This window comes from Pectinophora gossypiella, chromosome 14, assembly GCF_024362695.1.
Source record: "Pectinophora gossypiella chromosome 14, ilPecGoss1.1, whole genome shotgun sequence".
Taxonomy (NCBI): Eukaryota; Metazoa; Arthropoda; class Insecta; order Lepidoptera; family Gelechiidae; genus Pectinophora; species Pectinophora gossypiella.
The window spans coordinates 7,842,312-7,860,592 of record NC_065417.1 but is presented as its reverse complement, the minus strand read 5'-3'; the positions used below and the strand labels follow the sequence as shown (position 1 = coordinate 7,860,592).

The window sequence follows — 18,281 nt, the reverse complement described above, 5'->3', positions numbered from 1 at the left end:
ATTTTTTTGTTAAATATGGAGTTTTATCGCCCCCAGAGGTCAATTCTCAACAGTTTTTCTGTTTTTATAGTCTAATGCAGTAGAGAAGTGAGGTTCGTAGCAACGGTTGTCACTGGCGGTAGTGTGGGGAGTGGTGGAGTCGGGTATAAGCGACACGGCGCTCCCGCGGGCTCGCCTAACATGCTTAACAATAAGTAAGATACCAGGGACCCGGACAGTAAACCACCGTTGTATGATAAAGTCATCATATTACCTGAAATTGTAAAAATAATAATTTGGAGAAGTTCGATCGAATATAAGGCTCCGTTTCCACCAAAGATACGGATGCGTAGCGAGGAATGTTTGTTAGAAGCGAATTAAATTGATTCATAGGAGCTGCGCTGAGGGACCATAGGATAAGGAAGCGATTCTATTGGTTCTTAGCAAACACATTCCTCGCTATGCAGCCTCGTATATCTTGGGGGGGGGGGGGGGGGGGGGTAAGTAGCCTAAGAGGACGCACTGCAGTTGGTAGGTACGAAAAAAATATGAATATTATTATTTTTTAAATAATATTGGCTCGCGTTTGACCACAATCTCACCTGATGGTAAGTTACGATGTGGTCTAGGATGGATCGCGCTTACAGACCTAGCAAATGCTTATTCACTCTAGCCTTGAAGACTCCCAAATTATAACGAGGAAAAAGAAACGACGGGAGACAGTTCCAGTCCTTTGCTGTTCGCATTAGTGGTATATCCACAACATAAGGATGGAATGCCTCCCGACGTCTAGTTACCCTTCGCCTGTGTTCTGCACTTTGGAGTCGAGTCTTCACTAAGAGCTCATAGACAACGAGCTTATAAACATTCATTTTTAGCGTTTATTTCTTATAAACATCAATATCGAGCTTCCTCTATAATGCAGGTTATTTCAGTGGTTAACATGCCAAAAGCGTCATATATTTTTCCCTGTTTTGATAGACGACTTACTTTACTAAATACTAATAATATTTCTTAAGTACGTTTGTCATTTGTGCTCCAAAGGTCTTTGACTAGTATTGTGGTACCTGCTATCTCTCGATGCTCGCGGCCGACGCGTGATGGCGCCATTATCATTGGCACTGACCCAAACAGACCGTTGGTGAAACCCAGGACGACAGAAAACATTATGGGGTACACCTGGAAATTAAACGAGTATCTAATACAGTTTCAAAATTACAGATTCTCCTTATAATGGTTCCCTGGAAAAAGCTGTAGAGCTATAAGGCCGCCCTTTCGTACTCCTTTTATTTATTTATAACGTAAATTATCAAAAATAAACTTTTGTAATTATTTTATAAAAAAGGAACAGTGGACATTTGAGTAAACAGTACATCGTGAAAATCTGGTCTCGATAGTGAAAACCTCGTAAGGTCATTTCACAAGTATTATTTTTTGACGAGTCTAAGGCGGTGATTTTTCATGTGTTTGTTGCCGTAAACGATTGGGTAAGGGGTATACGTAGTTAGATATAAAATTAGGGTAGATATGAAATTGGGGTAGATAGAGTTACAGAACTCAAGAAGACTTACTCTTGGTTGTTGCCACTTTATACGTAGGTAAATAGCTATTTATAAACCGTTGTTTTTATTTATAACCTTTAACGACAAGTTTCATTATATGTTTACTAAGTCATGTTTTAGACTTTGGAACATCTTAAGTCTTTGTTTAATTGAATAATTCCCAATAGGTACATCAAACAACAAGAAACAGGGTGTGTTTGTCGCTTGTTTACGCGTAACTAGTCAACTCCAGAAAAAACTAAACAATATTAAAGTCTAATTTCGTTCACATACGTTTTGCGTATGTGTAGTAATTAGTTTCTCAAAAACTGATTGTGAAATCATGCACATAATTTTGTTGTTTTAAAATTCTGTTTGTTTCTGTGTAAAATAGTAGGTTAATGAAGGATTTTCGTACTCAGTTTTTCTTGTAACTGATTTGGGAGCCAAGGGATAGGCACAATGGGTACATAACTAGGTTATCGGTTAAATATGGGCAGGTATGGAAACAGAAAAGGCCGGGATTACCTGGCCAAGTAGCGAATGTGTTAACATATTACTTGGTACAATATTACTCGCCAATATGTTTTTAGATAACCAACAGCTTATAAAACAACATTTAACAAACCAATTTAAGCTATTTGAAGGTTTAAAATGAACACCTTGTGTCAAGGACGATGGGCGAGGCGTCTTGATCCCAGCGGGTTATAGGTACATTAACGAGTGTAGAATAGGAACATTTTGGTTGGGCCCTAAGGAATGATAAAGGTGTATAATACTTACGTCACCGACGATATGTGGCGAGTGTCGAGGAGCAGCACATAACAGGAGTAGGGGCACTAGCAGCAGCCGCAGTCCACTCGCCATCAACAACTGACTACGACTCCACTCATACGGCCACGCCGCTGCTATCTGTAGATAACCGATTGCATGGAAATTATTAGGAAAACTGCTATTTGCTAAAACAACATCTGATGACGCTATGGTGACTTTCTTTGTCATCATGGAAAAACGCACTTGACGAGACTATTTTGTACCTGCTGTAAGCTGATTCCAATGAGTATAGACCTTTGGAGTCAATCCACTTAAATTATTTTGAATTCTGCTGCAATTATTTGGTGTATAAAATAGTTTGTGAGTCATTAGCTCTCAGCATCAATCACTACAGATCCCTTACATGACAAACTGTAGTTCAACCCTTACATGAGAAACTGACCTTGCCAATGAAATCAAAGAAGTTGAATGCGGACATGAGGATGATAGGCATCCAGGAGCCGAGTCTGCATGAAGGCACCTCGGACGCTATGCCAGGGTACAGGCTTAGGGTGGTGAAGTACACCAGGCCTATCGACACCATGTACGGGTAGATGGCTCGAGCTACTGCCCAACGAGCTAATACGCCACCTGAAATGTAAAGCGTTAGGGGGTAGTGCGTATGTAAACAGCCTAATACTGCTGGGCACAGGCCTCCTTTCAATTGTTTTGTTATTTTTGTGTATCCTTCCTTTATTGTTGTTCAATTTATCATTGTAATATTGTAAATTAGTTTTAGGCCCATTAGATTCTTGTTTGTAACGCAATGGTTTCTACTGTAATGTTGCAAATGTCTATATACATATGAATAAATAAATAATCAACCGGAGGAAGTACGGAGCATTCTTCACCACGCTGCTCCACTTCGGGTTTGTGGAGGTTTTTTTTTACGGCTAATAGCCGGGACTAACATCCTAACGTGCCCGGGCAATCAGAATTTTCAAGCCTGCAATGTCGTTACCAATCAAATGACAGTCTCACAAAGCGATTTCCGCAATGACGCAGCGGACTAGAGGGCTCTATTACCTTCATATTTATTTTATGGTAAGTACTTATAAAATATTTTACACAAGTCTTACGTTTGAAAGCTCTCCACGAGGTAGGCCTTTCTGGGGATTCGAAGACAACATCTTCAACTTTGTAAGAGGGGCGAGGAGTGCGGAGTGCAGAGGGGGACGCTGTGGGTTCAGAGGCGCTGGGCGGCGGCGACGCGAGCGGCGCGGGCGCACCCGTCGCAGTGGGCGAGTATACGGGGTTGGCGAAACTGAAGGCGCTTGTATCTGCTTCACCTGGAAGATAGCTGTTGTCTTAAAGACCTGTGGTTTCTTATTTATTTCGTGTCGGTTGTAAGATGGCTGCCCGACCTGACCAACCCTGGTGTCAAAGTCAAGCATTAACCCTATTTAACGTAGCATGATTAGAGTGACATCCTTCGCAGTGATGTGCCGTTCCCGGGTATGTTCCCAATTTGGAAAAAAGGCGCAAAACTTATGTAAAAAGAGCATTATTACCTAACCTATATACCTAACCTATAGGCAGATAAGACCATAGTACAAGAAAGAACAATTTGAAAAAGAAAAGCAGCCAAAGTCCTTACTATTAAAGAATTATTGCAACGGGAACATTCCCACTTCCCATCGCTGCCCTCTTCTCTTTATAGCTGACAAAGCCCCCTGATATGATGTGACTAAACAGTTACAAGTAGGTAATTTCATTAAAAATAGTGGCCTATATTAATGTGAGAGGATGACCTTTGTCAAGTAATAGAAAACACGAAGTAAAACCTTTTTTGCCCGTAGCACAACCCACTTAACACAACTAGTAGTGCAGTAGTGTCACGGGAGAGAAAATTTCCTATGGCACTAACTACAAAAGGAGTAAGTACTAAGATAGAATGATGAAACTTATGGTGACAACTTTACAAGGGATCAGCCAATAAGAAGAAGATATAAAAAGTTGCAAATATACAATTGATCAATCTCTACATAATATAAAACAAAAGCTTAATTTGTGATATAACTGGCGGCGCCTTTGCTTTGATTGTAAGGATCGGCGTGGCGCGTCGGCCGGTCCGTCGATGCATTGTATGAACGCACTACGCGTTACCGGTGCGCACATTCGCGTGGACAGCGAGACTCAGTTGGCGTGTTGGTAGCACATTCATTGGTACATCTTTCGTGATAGCTACGCGTGTGCGTAGCGCACGCCTCGAGGTTCCAAATGCTCATATTTGTCACATGGGGGTCTAGCAGCTAAAGTGTTAATATAAAATAATAGCTTAATTTGTGATATAACTGGCGACGCCTTTGCTTTTGCCGTGAAGTTATAATTTTGTGTGTTCAGTTACGAATACCTTGACCTACAGTAGAAGCTGGGCTTTGTATTTTTAATACACCGTAACTTGGTTCACCTGCTTCGCTTTCCATCTGAAACCAAATTACGCAAATAAGTTGTTGCCTTAATGTAATATAAAAAATAACAAATACTCTCAAGCCCGTAACTTCAAACGGGGTAGGCAGAGCTACAGGAATAAGGAGACAACTTGCAGCCACTTTGATATGATGGGTATGATGAACCGTGTGACATGTGATCAGCCTACCATCGCCTTTTATAGTCTATTATGTTCTCTCATCGTTCCGATGACATTCAGATTTTTTCAGCCCAGTATTTTGCCACCGGGACAGCATATTGGACAGCTTTCATAAGCTTCTCCCGCGCAAAGGTGTCAGGGCACGCGGGGTAGAACGTCAGGTGAGCCATAGCACACTCAGGATACTTATTTATTTACAACCTCGTTTTACAGAGACATTAACGTTATCGTACACGCGCGTCTGTGTGTGTAACGTCTGACGCCATACGATTCACGTCTTTAGTTTCTTTTTCTCCGCGGATACCGTCCGGTACGGTCGTGTGCACTGTTGCTCCGCGAATTTTTAATTTAACGCCACCGCTAACTACCTACCACGATGAAGTGTTTCGCTTGCGATGGTCCCATACAGCAAGGACAGAGAATTTGCTGCTCGAACTGCAAAAGGCTGTATCATTACACATGCCTTAATATTACATCAGCTACATACCGTGAGCATAAGAAACACCTGGAAGAAACAATGAGGTGTCCGGTCTGCGTGAGTAAAGTACCGCGCGAGAACAAGGACAACACTCCGGTAAAGTTTACACCAGCGGTCGAAGCGGCAGGCACAGTACAGGATGACATAGAAGAAATGCAGAGTAGAAATGTCAATACTCAGCGCGGCAGCCGTATGAAAACTCCGCCGGAAGTACTGACAGAAAGCGAAGATTTGCTAGTGGAGTTCAAAAAGTTCCGTCTTGATGTAATTACTCGCCTCGACGCTCAATCTAAAGCCATCATACAGATTGAAGAAGTTTGTAGTTATATGAAGGACGGTTTGAAGAACTTGAAGGCTGAGATGAAGGTATTAGTGAATAACTTAGGAGGAGATACAGTGCTTGAGATTCAGCAAAAAGTGCTAAATGATACCACACAGCAATTGACGGGCTCTATCCAATCACTAAATGATGCAGTAAAGACAACGGCACAAGTTACCGAAACATTTGCTGAGAAAGTACGCAAAACTCCGCGACCAAACAAAACCTCAAAGTCGGTAGTTAAAGACTCAAGTAGGGCCACTAAACCAGCGGGAATAGCGGACTCTAGCCTATTGTCTCAAAGTAACCCAGTCAAGGAGCAATCACGGTTACCGAATACTGATGAGCCAGGAAAAAGTGGAATCGAAGCTGATACTGAAGGTTGGAAAACGGTCGGGAATAATAATAAGAGAAATAGGAAATTTCGATCCGCTGAAGTGAAGGTGGGAGTGAACGCCGGCGTGACGGAATTACAGGCTATGGAAAGAAAAAAGTGCCTCCATGTCTGGCGTTTACACCCTGAAACTACGGTAGAAAAAATAAAATCCCATTTGAAAGCCGTCTGTGGTCATGAAGCTGCAATAGAAGTGGAAAAACTTAAACCTAAAACAGAGAGAGACTACTCGTCATTTGTAATCTCAGTATCCGAAACATTGTATGCGAAGATTAATCAACCAGAGATATGGCCAGTAAACGCAGAATTCAGTGAGTTTATTTGGTTTCGAAAAGCAAACTTTAAGAAACAAAGGAAATAGAAGTATTGATATATATTACCAAAATGTTGCAGGTCTGCGGACAAAACTAAGCGTGTTTTATAATAACATAGTTTCCTGCAGGGCAGATTTAATTGCAGTGACAGAAAGCGGGTGCAATGACTCTATACAGGATGCAGAAATTATACCACCCGGCTATCAAATTATACGCTGCGACAGAGTGGATGGGCGAAAGCAAGGTGGCGCGTTTCTCGTGGCCACACAGCGTCTTGAACTACGACCGGTTGCAATACCGAGTGACATAAACATTGATGAACACAACTTCGAACTGGTTTGTGCTACTGTGCATTCTCGAGATAGATGTTTTTTCTTATGTTGTGTTGTTTACATTCCGCCTAAAAGTAGTGATGCGGAGTACACGACACTGTTTAATGTATTAGAACAATTGTGTGTGTCTTATAGTAATATTATTGTAATAGGTGATTTTAATCTTTTCGTCGAGTAGCGAAAATGTTAATAATTATTTTAGTTACTTTATGTCCTTTTGCGAATTGACTCAGAACAGTGAGGTGGTTAATTGTAATCTGCGCAAATTAGATCTAGTGTTGAGTTCGTTGAAAGTGGGCGAGGTCAGTGTGTGTATCGCGGATGAGGTGATAGTGCCGGTGGACCCGCAACATCCTCCGTTGGCGGTAACAGTGCCGGTAAGTAGGTGTGCGACGACAGATACTGCCCCCCCTTTTGATCCGTTAGAGCGAAACAGCAATAAGCGCCCGAAGTGGAATTTTAATAAGGCGGATTTTGAGTGTCTGTATACAATGCTAGCGGATTTCGATTGGAGTGTAATGTATAACTTGCAAAATCCAGAGGAAGTGCTTAGTTATTTCTATGAAGCGTTGTATGGTATTTTGGATTATTGTGTTCCTAGAAAGAAGCAGAATAAAAAAATGTCTAGGTATGTATATCCGGTGTGGTACACGAGTGAAATCATTAGGGATCTGAAGTTAAAGGCTAACCTTCATAAACAACATAAAACGACTAAATCGAGAATTGATTATGAAGAGTTTGCGCGATGCCGAGCGATGGTTAAGCAAGAAATTAACTTTGTGCACGAGGAGTATCGTAAAATATTACAGACTAGGTTTTCTAAAGATCCAAAGTCATTTTGGGAATATATTAGGTCTAAAAGGGGTACAGGAAATAAGCGAAACATAATGCGAGACGGAGAAATTCTAAACGACCAGGAATGTGCTAAAGAATTTGCGTTGTTTTTCCAATCAGTATATAGCAAGGAAGTGCCAAAACTGGATGTGAGAGCCGCAGCGGCGGCGGCCGGCCCGGGCAGCGCGTGCGTACAGGTGGACAGCCTGAGCCTACGGGATGTTAGGGTTGCGCTAGCGCGACTTAAACCGAAGCTTTCAACTGGTCCGGATGGCATACCAGCTTTCTTGTTTAGGGATTGCAGGCGCGTAATGGCCGAACCACTACACCATATTTTTAATATATGTATCGAGCATGCGATTATTCCCGTTCGTTGGAAAACCACACGCGTAATTCCTGTGCCCAAGGGCAGTGCGGGGTCAGAGGTTGGTGGATACCGGCCGGTTGCTGTATTGTCAACTCCGGCGAAGGTCTTTGAGTCAGCTATCTATAGCAAAGTGTACAATCAGGTGAGCGGCGTACTGGCGGACGCGCAGCATGGGTTCAGGCCGGCGCGCAGCACTACCACCAACCTGCTGAGCTTCATGACATACGTGGTTCCAGCGGTTGATGCAGGACACCAGGTAGATGCTGCGTACTTCGATTTTAGGAAGGCGTTCGACACAGTAGATAATGATATCTTGCTGAGGAAGCTCGCGACCGTAGGGTACGCTCCGCACTTGCTCAAACTCTTTGCAAATTATATGAGCGATAGGCGGCAGTACGTTGACTATAACGGTTACGAGTCTGAACCGTATTATACTCGTTCAGGTATAAGTCAAGGTAGTAATCTCGGGCCCCTTGAATTTATTTTGATGGTAAACGACCTACCGGAGGTCGTTAAGCATTGTAAATGCTTATTATTTGCAGACGACCTTAAGTTACTGCTGGCTATAAACGATAGGTCAGACTGCGACCGCTTGCAGAGGGACATAAATAGTGTGGTGGAGTGGAGTCACGCAAACAAATTGTTTTTTAACGCGGCCAAATGCTCGGTGATCACTTTTAGTCGAGCCAGATCTCCTCTGCACAACCAATATAAGGTAGAAGCGGTACCTATGCAGCGGGTCACGGAAGTGCGGGATCTCGGGGTCAGTCTGAACACGCAGTTAACGTTTCGTGAGCACATCATTAAGATTTGCAAGAAAGCGTACAGAAACTTAGGCTTCATACTTCGACAAACATACAAGTTTACGAACATCGCGGCGGTGAAGGCTCTGTATGACGCGTTGGTAAGGAGTCATCTCGAGTACAATGCCATGGTATGGGGGCCTCACGAACAAAAATATAAATTAATGTTAGAACGCGTACAGAACAAATTCACGCGCCTCTTATATCTGAGGCTGTACGGGGTCTACCCGTTCTATCCGTTGATGTATCCTACACTATTCGTCCTGGGTATGGTAGGGTACACCAAGCTGGAGACGCGGCGGGACGCAGCCCTGGCAGAGTATATATTTAAGTTGTTACGAGGAAAGATGCACAATCCGGAGGTGTTGCAGCTGATAGGGCTAAACGTGCCCGATCGGTACGTGTGGCGGCGGCGGCGGCCGAGCCTGTTGGCGGTGCCGCGCTCACGCACTAACCTGCTCGGGCAGGCGCCGCTCACACGCGCATTGCGCAATCTTAACATTGTAGCAGAGACAATTGACTTATTCTGCTGCTCTCTGAGTGAATTCGCAAAAGCCATCATGTTTGCGATTTGTTATCAATGATATTATGATTGCTTCACTGTCGTATTGGGTGCATACCTGTAATGAGAGTTGTAAGATTGAATAAATAAATAAATAAGTATGTCCGAGGGTGGGGGGGTTTGAGGTGTTAATCTAGGTTTCTAGCTCACACGCTGGTGGGGAGCGGAGAGTTGCGGTTCTTACTCCTTATTATTTAACCATAGTCTGTGGCGTAACAGCTCAGGTCCGATCCGTTCAGAAACCTGATCAGGTTATCTTTACTTCGGCCAACCTATGTTCGGAGATTATGTTAGAAAGGACGAAATCAGTTTTATAAACATCCCGGCATAACATAAGCAACATAATACCTATAAATACTAATTGCTTCTATGCTGGACTGGGAGTGAATAAAACATATAGAATCCTTTCTTTTCGTTTGGACTGATCCCCTGTCTCCATAAGGTTCATCATATTCATCTCAGGACTTCTTATCAATAGTGGCTAAAAGTTGTCTTTGATTGATTGCGGGCGTGAGTTTATGTTTAACTACTTATACCTACTTAGGAGCTCGGTGGCGCAGCGGTAAACGCGCTCGGTCTGCGATTGTTGAAGTTAAGCAACATTCGCAAAGGCCGGTCATAGGATGGGTGACCACAAAAAAAAGTTTTCATCTCGAGCTCCTCCGTGCTTCGGAAGGCACGTTAAGCCGTTGGTCCCGGTTGCATTAGCAGTCGTTAATAACCACCAATCCGCACTGGGCCCGCGTGGTGGTTTAAGGCCCGATCTCCCTATCCATCCATAGGGAAGGCCTGTGCCCCAGTAGTGGGGACGTTAATGGGCTGGTGATGATGATGATGACCTACTTAGGCATCAGGCGGGTTAAAATGCCACATCGAAGCAATTCACCTATGTGACATTTGTTTGCATTGCGCACTTACTTTTGTAGGCGCAAATGTCAAATTGCTTCGATGTGGCGTCTTTAACCCTCCTTTATTTAATTATACTTATAAGTAGCAATACTAACCAAAGTGGCATCTTCATTAGGATTCAAGTGTAGTTGGATACGTCGTCGATGTCTCGATTCGTTGGTGAGCCGTAAGTAGTGTTGTACCAGTGGGTGGCGCATCATCACATGATGTAGCATGGAGTGGCCCAGGAGGATGAGGATGGAGAACACGAAGAACATAAACGTGCTTCGTCGAGGTTGCCGAAACCCATATTTGGTTACGATTCGGTCGAGTGACACCCAGAAACCAGCCGCGCCTGTTTGTCATAAACGAGCAATTATTCAAATGAACTAAAATAATTGATCACTCTAATAATTTTAACAACAAACAGCTCGTGTGCGTAAGAGAGTGAGATAATAGATAAGTACAATACACACAGTACAATAGTATAAGTACAATATACAGCACTTACTTTCTCCAGCCATCACGGCCTGGGTATACCGCGGAGGTAGGCAGCCAGTGAATCCGTAGTACGAGGCCTGTTGCACAGTGCAACCAAACGCCACCACTCCAATAGCCACCAGGTTGATGGTGTACGAGACCCTCGTAGAAAACCCGTCCCAGCCTATGTTGCAGACGGCTACAAACAACATCGTAGCTAGCGAGACTAAAATACCTGAAATGGTAAAATAAGAGGTTTTAGAGTACCTATGAATTTAGAATAATATTTTTTTAGTATAAGCGTAAAGTAAGTGGTAACTGCTCATTGTGCAGGCGTTTGCCTCGAGTAACACGATTAAGATAGAGATGTAGCGTAGCTAAGAGCATTATTAAAAAAACTTACTGTGACTAAAATACCTAAAAACCTACCACCTAAATACCTAAACCCTTTAAAACCTTACCTAAATACCTTAAAACCTTTGACTTTAGAAACTAAGTGACAATTCTTCTCTCTCTTCCAGTCCCTTTAGCGTCAGGATGATTATTTTTGAGGCTGCAGCTGTAAAAGCCGCGGTAGTCCAGAAGCCGAATTAACGTCACAAGTTCTTAAGCCAAGAGTAGGTAAGTACCGCCTCCGGGCGTCACTTCTTTTCCCGAGACGCAAAGTCGAGTAAGTGCGGAAGCAGACTTATCGCAAAAATATTGTGTAGATATGTGTATCGTATATAAAGGCGAACTTATTTTCATTTGGGTCAATAACAATAAGTAGGTACTCCAAGCTGTTATCAGAGGTCATATTGGCATTTTTATATCCTTTCCGAGTACCCGCTATAGGACAGACTTTTAAGTGGGTAGGTAAGTTAAGTACAAATTGCGTTGGATACGAAAATGAATCGAGTGAGGAATTTGAGGAAGAATTGTACAGCTCTATGTTACATTCATTATGCATCACTAGGTAATATTCATAGTCTGTAATGGGTCATTTAGTTTTAGTGGGATATCAACACTTGGTATTGAAGAATGTGGTGATGGCCGGAACTATTAGAAAAAATCGTCCAAGTGCGATGTCTACGATTTCGCGACTGTTCACCTACGACCGATTCGCTGTTGAACTATTCTTCGACGGGGCGATACATACACTGCAATGCGTAGGGATTTATGTTTTTACCGTGTCATACAATACTCCTAACGTTTTTACGTATAAAGTGGTACCAACTCGAATCGGGCGTCGACCTTACCCCTCTGAGTCTTACTTTAGTTTGCTTTAGTTTTAAATTCCCGACGGCCCGATTACTCTAGTCATAGAGGCGGCCAATCAGCTCGCGACAACAAACACTTCAGAACCAAGATACCGACCACGCCGGCGTGGTCGTCGATTTCCCTCATTCAGCGCTTATCGCTATCTATAAATCTTTCAAATATCCTCTTTCAATAATCCTCAGACAACGCTCTGAGCCGAGGACTGCACTCAACCCTCAGCCGCTGGTGGGGAGCGGAGAGTTGCCGTTCTATACGTAGTATTATTATTCCTTATTCTATGGAAAAGTCGAAGAAAAATTATGGAAAGCCGTGGTAGCCCAGTTGGTAGAACGCTTGCCTCTCACTTTGAGGTCGCATGTTCCAGCACAGGCTTAAACCAATGATTGTCGAATTTGTTTTCGAATTCATGTTTGGATCATAGTGAAGGCAAACATCGTGGGGGAAGCTACATTCCCGAGAAATCCATTTTCAGAGGTATGTAACCTGACCTGTATTGGGCTGGTTTTTCCTTCGCGGGTTGGAAGGTCAGACAGGCAGTCGCCTCTGAAAAAAACCGGACCTGTCAAATCTTCAGGTTAGGTAAGCGGACTTTATGAAAAACGGGATAATGCTAGGGGGATGTGATTCCTTATTCTATGAATTCATTATTTGATGTGATTCCTTATTTTATCCTGGTTCTACTTACCAAAAGTGATCCTAGTGTTGTAAGTAAACAAGTCTAACAACAAGTTGTTGGTAACGACGGCGACGCAGGCCGAGGCGATGTACACCGTAGACATATCGAACATGATCGTCGTGTTCGGATAGTGATGCTGAAAGTAATCCACCGCCATGATGAAACTGAAATAAAGATGGTTTGGATGAAACGCCTGTGGAAAGTATCATTCAGTACGTGGGTTGAATAATAACAAAAGTAAGCGATGCCAATAGGCCCGTCCCCTATCATATGGATGAGATTTAAAACATAGCTGGGAACGAGTGGATGTATACTATACAATCAGAGTCATTTATTCAACGTAAGTATCATGGATAAACTCGCTGAAGGTCAGACACCTCTGCTTACCCCTTCGGAGATACAGGCGTAAGCGATACTGTGCTATGATACTCACATAATCGGGAAAACGGCACCAGCGGCCCAGGCGCTGTACTTTATCATCATCATCAGCCCATTAACATTTATTTAACGTCCCCACTGCTGGGGCACGGACCTTCCCTATGGATGAATAGGGAGATCGGGCCTTAAACCATCACGCGGACCCAGTGGGACCAACGGCTTAACGTGCCTTCCGAAGCACGGAGGAGCTCGAGATGAAAACTTTTTTTTTGTGGTCACCCATCCTATGACCGGCCTTTGCGAAAGTAGCTGAACTTCAACAATCGCAGACCGAGCGCGTTTACCGCTGCACCACCGAGCTCCTCATAGCTGTACTTTATATGAATCCATAAACAAAATCCCGCATTTAGCATTGTCCCAATATCGCAGTTTTTTTCAGTGTGAAAAAATAATCATGGTTAACAAATGATAAACTTTTTCATTGGAGTAAGTATTAATAAAGCAAGCACTGATGTAGGTGTCGTAATGGTATATGTGTACTCACCTATTAAATGGTAGTAGGAAAGCTGCGCCTGCGACGAACAGCGTGAGATAGACAGAGTTGTACCTGTCAGGTGGAGGAGCGGCAGGGTCTGCCATGTTAGCCAGCTCTCCCCTAGCCGCGCGGATCGCTTCAATGCGGGCATACCCGCGACCTAACGTCTCGTTCATTTTCCCCCAATTCACTCTCCCATCTCCTTTATGTAACTGTTAATCCCAGCATTTTGCTTACAGTCCGCCAATTATAACAAGTTGCATTGCAAAGATCATGTTATCATGTTGTCAAATGTTTCTTTTTAAAACAATTGCTGATTCGAACTTCGAAATATTGAGATGTCTTTTGTTTATTTTTCATAAGAAGGACGGGCACTTGGAATAACAGAAAGGAAATAGGATTGAATGCGTATTCGTTCACAGATTGGTCTCACTTCCCTAAAGTTTTGTACCTAGCTGTGGCACTTTCGTAATATTAGTAACATAAACGTTAATTTCATGTTACGATTTGTTCATGTGCACTATTTTCTATCAACAAATAATCGCCGGCCTATCTTGACAGCGAAGGCAAGGCCCGTTTCCGCGCATGCGTGTTTTGCATTGATTTTTAGTGAAGGGGCGTTGAATAAAACAAGTTCGTTTAACATTCGCCTTTATTACTCTATACGTAACGAATACTGATTCGTGAACAAAGTCCTTTACCTGTGGATACAATTAGTGGATAACAACGAACACTGTCGCCTTATAGTGAAAACAACGTAAGCGCTTTTTTGAAAAACGAAGGCACATTCGGCTGTGATTTTTGTTAACAAAACCTGGCAATAGACGCGTTAGTTTCGGAGGAGCCGTGGTAGCCCAGTTGGTAGAACGCTTGCCTCTCACTTTGAGGTCGCATTCGAATCCAGCACAATTTGTTTTCGAATTCATGTTTGGATCATAAATGATTATCACACGCCCAGCGTGAAGGAAATCATCGTGAGGAAACCCACATTCTCGAGAAATGCATTTTTGTTAGTATGTGACCTAACCTGTATTGGGCTGATTTTTCCATCGCGGGTTGGAAGGTCAGACAGGCAGTCGCTTCTGTAAAAAACCAGACCTGTCAAATATTCAGCTAATCTTGTGAAAAAAAAAATAACGGAATAATGCTAGACGCGTTAGTTTCAGTTCAGGTTAAATATTGTGGTGTCAGTTTCCGGCCAAGTAGTTAATGCCATCTGCGGCAGATCTACAATAAGACACGTCAAAAATAAAATATAAGTGGTGTCAGTGAAATCGAGGTTTTCTTGAAGAAGATCATATCACAATGTGATTTTGTTAAAAGGCGCTTAAGTTGTAGGTATTCACTATAAGGCGACGATACATTTATATTAGTCAGTAAGTAACATATTTAAATAATACTTATTGTATACAGAATAGGTGAGGCGAGATTTCGTATTGAAATGTAACCGCATCAATAATCCAGTGCCCCGGGCCGCTCGTCTCATCGAAAAGACGTCAGCGTCACATTTTACGCTGTAACTAAACTAGGTCTCCTCCCACTATATCTAGTTTTTATTCTAGGTTCAAAAACAATTTTAAATGGTTTGGCCGAGAGTGATACTCCTTCGATAGGCTCAGTGGCGGGAAGTGGGTCTCCCTCTGGGATCTTCAGGTGAAACTTCTGCAGAATGTAGGTCAGGAACATGAACAGCTCCGACCTGGCCAGACCTTCTCCAATGCAGCGTCTCTTCCCTGGTGTTAAGAGAATAGTTTCAATGGTTTATTTCTAATTAGGTAGGTACAGTCAAAATAAATAAAATACATTATTAAGAAATTTAAAAACGCAAAAAAATAATTGAAAACGCACGTTCATAAAGACCGTGATAAAATATCCAACTTATTGTTATTGTTTCTTTTTTTATACTTTGACACTTGATTTACATAAACAGCCCACTATACGTCCCACTGCTGGGCACAGGCCTCCCCTCAATCAACCGGAGGGGGTATTGTAACATACTCCACCACGCTGCTCCAATGCGGGTTGTAGGAGGTGTTTTTACGGCTAATAGCCGGGACCAACGGATTAACGTGCCCTCCGAAGTACGGAATCAAATTACTTTACTTACTGTACTTGATTTATATTCGTTTTAAGTTAAATGTTAAAACATGACATTAGTGTTAGACCTATTTTTATTTAGCAGTTCAGAATAATTTATTTTTGTCACAGAACATGTACACACACACTTCACGATCCTGTCCCAAATGCCCCTTAGGGTACATTTGGAGGGCAAATTACAGATTTTAAATGTATAGGTACCTACCTACTTTAGCTAAGTATACTTTTTGTTTGTGAGTCAAAATAAATATTTAGTTTTTTGTCGAGTGTCGTGACCTATTAATAATAAAGACTTCTCTATAAAAAGACTGAAACTGGAATCTGCATCGGTACCCTAAGCTCTTATTTATTGTTTTTGTAGTAGTTACTTATTTTATATTTAGGTATTTTATGTTTGCAATATCATTTATGTCTTTAAAGCAAAGTTATAAAAATAAAAGGTAACAACACATGTTTGATTGAGATAGATATTAATGCCAACATTGATACCGTGACATTCCTTGACCGCTTCCTAAAATGTAAAGGTCGTACATTAAAAAAAACCTAATATTAATACTAATACTAAGCAGTAGTACTTATTATTACTTTTACTTATCATCATCATAATCAGCCCATTAACGTCCCCACTGCTGGGGCACGGGCCTTCCCTATGGATGAATAGGGAGATCGGGCCTTAAACCATCACGCGGGCCCAGTGCGGATTGATGGCTATTAACGACTGCTAATGCAGCCGGGACCAACGGCTTAACGTGCCTTCCGAAGCACGGAGGAGTTCGAGATCAAAACTTTTTTTTTGTGGTAACCCATCCTATGACCGGCCTTTGCGAAATTTGCTTAACTTCAAAAATCGCAGACCGAGCGCGTTTACCGCTGCGCCACCGAGCTCCTCACTTTTATTTATAAGTTTTTAAAATACGCTTGGGTCAAGCTAGGTACGTACCTGTTAAAGTGTCTACCTACCTATAGTGAACTGTGTGAATTAATCTAATAAGTATTAACATAAATTATGATAGGTAGGTAAGTACTTAAATGATAATTTTTATTTCTTATCTTTACCTGTACCTACCTCAAGAATTTACGTTGGGTGTTGCCTACCTAAGTGTTGTTAATCATAAGTATTTTGTAATCCTACATACATAAGAGATATTCGTCTTAAAACTGATATGAAAACGCCTGAAGTGGTAACACTTCCCAATAAACCTAGTTAAAACCCTCAGCGCTCCTCTTTTGTCCGGAAAATCTACAATAAGTCTCGCCAAAAACCCCTTCAAATAAATAAGCATCTGATAGCCTATTCAGAACTTTCTTGCTAGACAATAGTGGGTACGTATACTGATATCCAGAACTTTTCGCGGGTAATGTAAACTGAGTCTAGAGAGTAGGTATGATCATTGACATTGCAACGCGAGAAGAAGCAAGTGATGAACAAGGAGATTATTACAAAGAGAAAGTTAAATCGGTAAAGTCTGACTTTGACCAGGGGAGTTACAAAGCAATTCATCTATAAAAGCAATATTGCAATTTTGACATATGAAAGTAAGTATGTACACAAATGTCAAATAGCAATATTGCTTTTTAGATGAATTGCTTTAATGTGGCCTTTTTAACCCTCCTAGCTTATTATTGTTGTTGTACTCCTTACCCATGCCAAAAGGCATCAGCCACTCGTCCTGAATGAGGTTCCCGTCTTTGGTCAGGAACCGCTCCGGTCTGAACTCCTGAGGGTCCTTCCAATGACTGCCGTTATGTAGGTCATACATTGCAAGAAGGACGAACGTTCCCTGAAATTGTAGTATGCTCTGTTCAAAGACAATCGGGTGTTAAGCCGATGTCATAGAGTAAAGAAGAGTACTGCGTACTGTAACTCTCCACCCCGCACCAATTCGTATCGGCCGAGGCAGATTTACCTCACCCCTTCTGGGTCTTATTAAAAACGAGATTTTTGGATGGAGTGTTCAGGTGACGACGTTTAGGCGTTGCGGGACGGAGAATGACAGTTTGTATGATGCATTGCAGCTTCTTCTTATCGTGTGGGTTGTGAGGTGGAATATCAACCTCATCAACCCTGGAGTCTGGGTTATTATTGAGCCGCCAAACGCCCCTGACTTGGCTCATGTAACGGCTTTTACATCAGTAAGTAACCAGGACCAACGGCTCAACGTGCTTTACGAAGAACGGATCATCTTACTTTCGGGCAATCAGGTGATCAGCCTGTAATGTCCTATCCAAAATAGGGAACACAAAGTAATCTTTGAGTTATGTCCTCACCGGGATTCGTACCCGGGGCTTCCGGATCGTGAGCCCAACGCTCAACCACTCGACCACGGAGGCCGTTATTAAATGCAGATATATGAACTCAAAGCGTACATGTAAACAACACGTCAAAAAACATCCCGGTCCGGAACGCTCCTCCGCATCCCTTCCGTCATTCTGATATGATCATTGGACTGATAGAGTTGACGAAGTATTTTAAAAATGTTGTATCTAGATCCGAGTAGTACCTACTACCTACCTATAGGTAGGTAGGTACAATAAATTAAAGGATAAGACACTCTACTGGTTGATAAAGAACATCCGCGTGATTATTCGAGAATTACTCAAATACCTCCTGTGCTTGTACTTATAAAAACTTTATAGCTTT

At 42.4% G+C, this 18,281-nt stretch overlaps 2 protein-coding genes across 2 annotated transcripts in view; both read right to left on the bottom strand.

Moving 5' to 3' along the window:
• Positions 1-13,719, bottom strand: LOC126372339 (equilibrative nucleoside transporter 4). The gene is made up of 10 exons (XM_050018040.1): positions 13,553-13,719; positions 12,640-12,794; positions 10,726-10,929; positions 10,331-10,569; positions 4,687-4,759; positions 3,413-3,622; positions 2,737-2,924; positions 2,304-2,432; positions 1,047-1,158; positions 1-253 (listed from the first exon to the last, which is right to left on the bottom strand). The coding sequence occupies exons 1-10, from the start codon at positions 13,717-13,719 to the stop codon at positions 72-74; spliced, it is 1,659 nt and encodes a 552-aa protein (XP_049873997.1). The 3' UTR covers positions 1-71.
• Positions 13,720-14,241: 522 nt separating this feature from the next.
• LOC126372671 (farnesoate epoxidase-like) overlaps positions 14,242-18,281 on the bottom strand; it is a 15,277-nt gene continuing 11,237 nt past the window's right edge. The window contains exons 9-10 of the mRNA XM_050018520.1: positions 17,283-17,421; positions 14,242-15,276 (exon numbers count right to left, since the gene is read on the bottom strand). Coding sequence (XP_049874477.1) covers positions 15,053-15,276; positions 17,283-17,421 — 363 coding nt within the window. The 3' untranslated portion in view covers positions 14,242-15,052. The remainder of the gene's footprint in view (positions 15,277-17,282; positions 17,422-18,281) is intronic.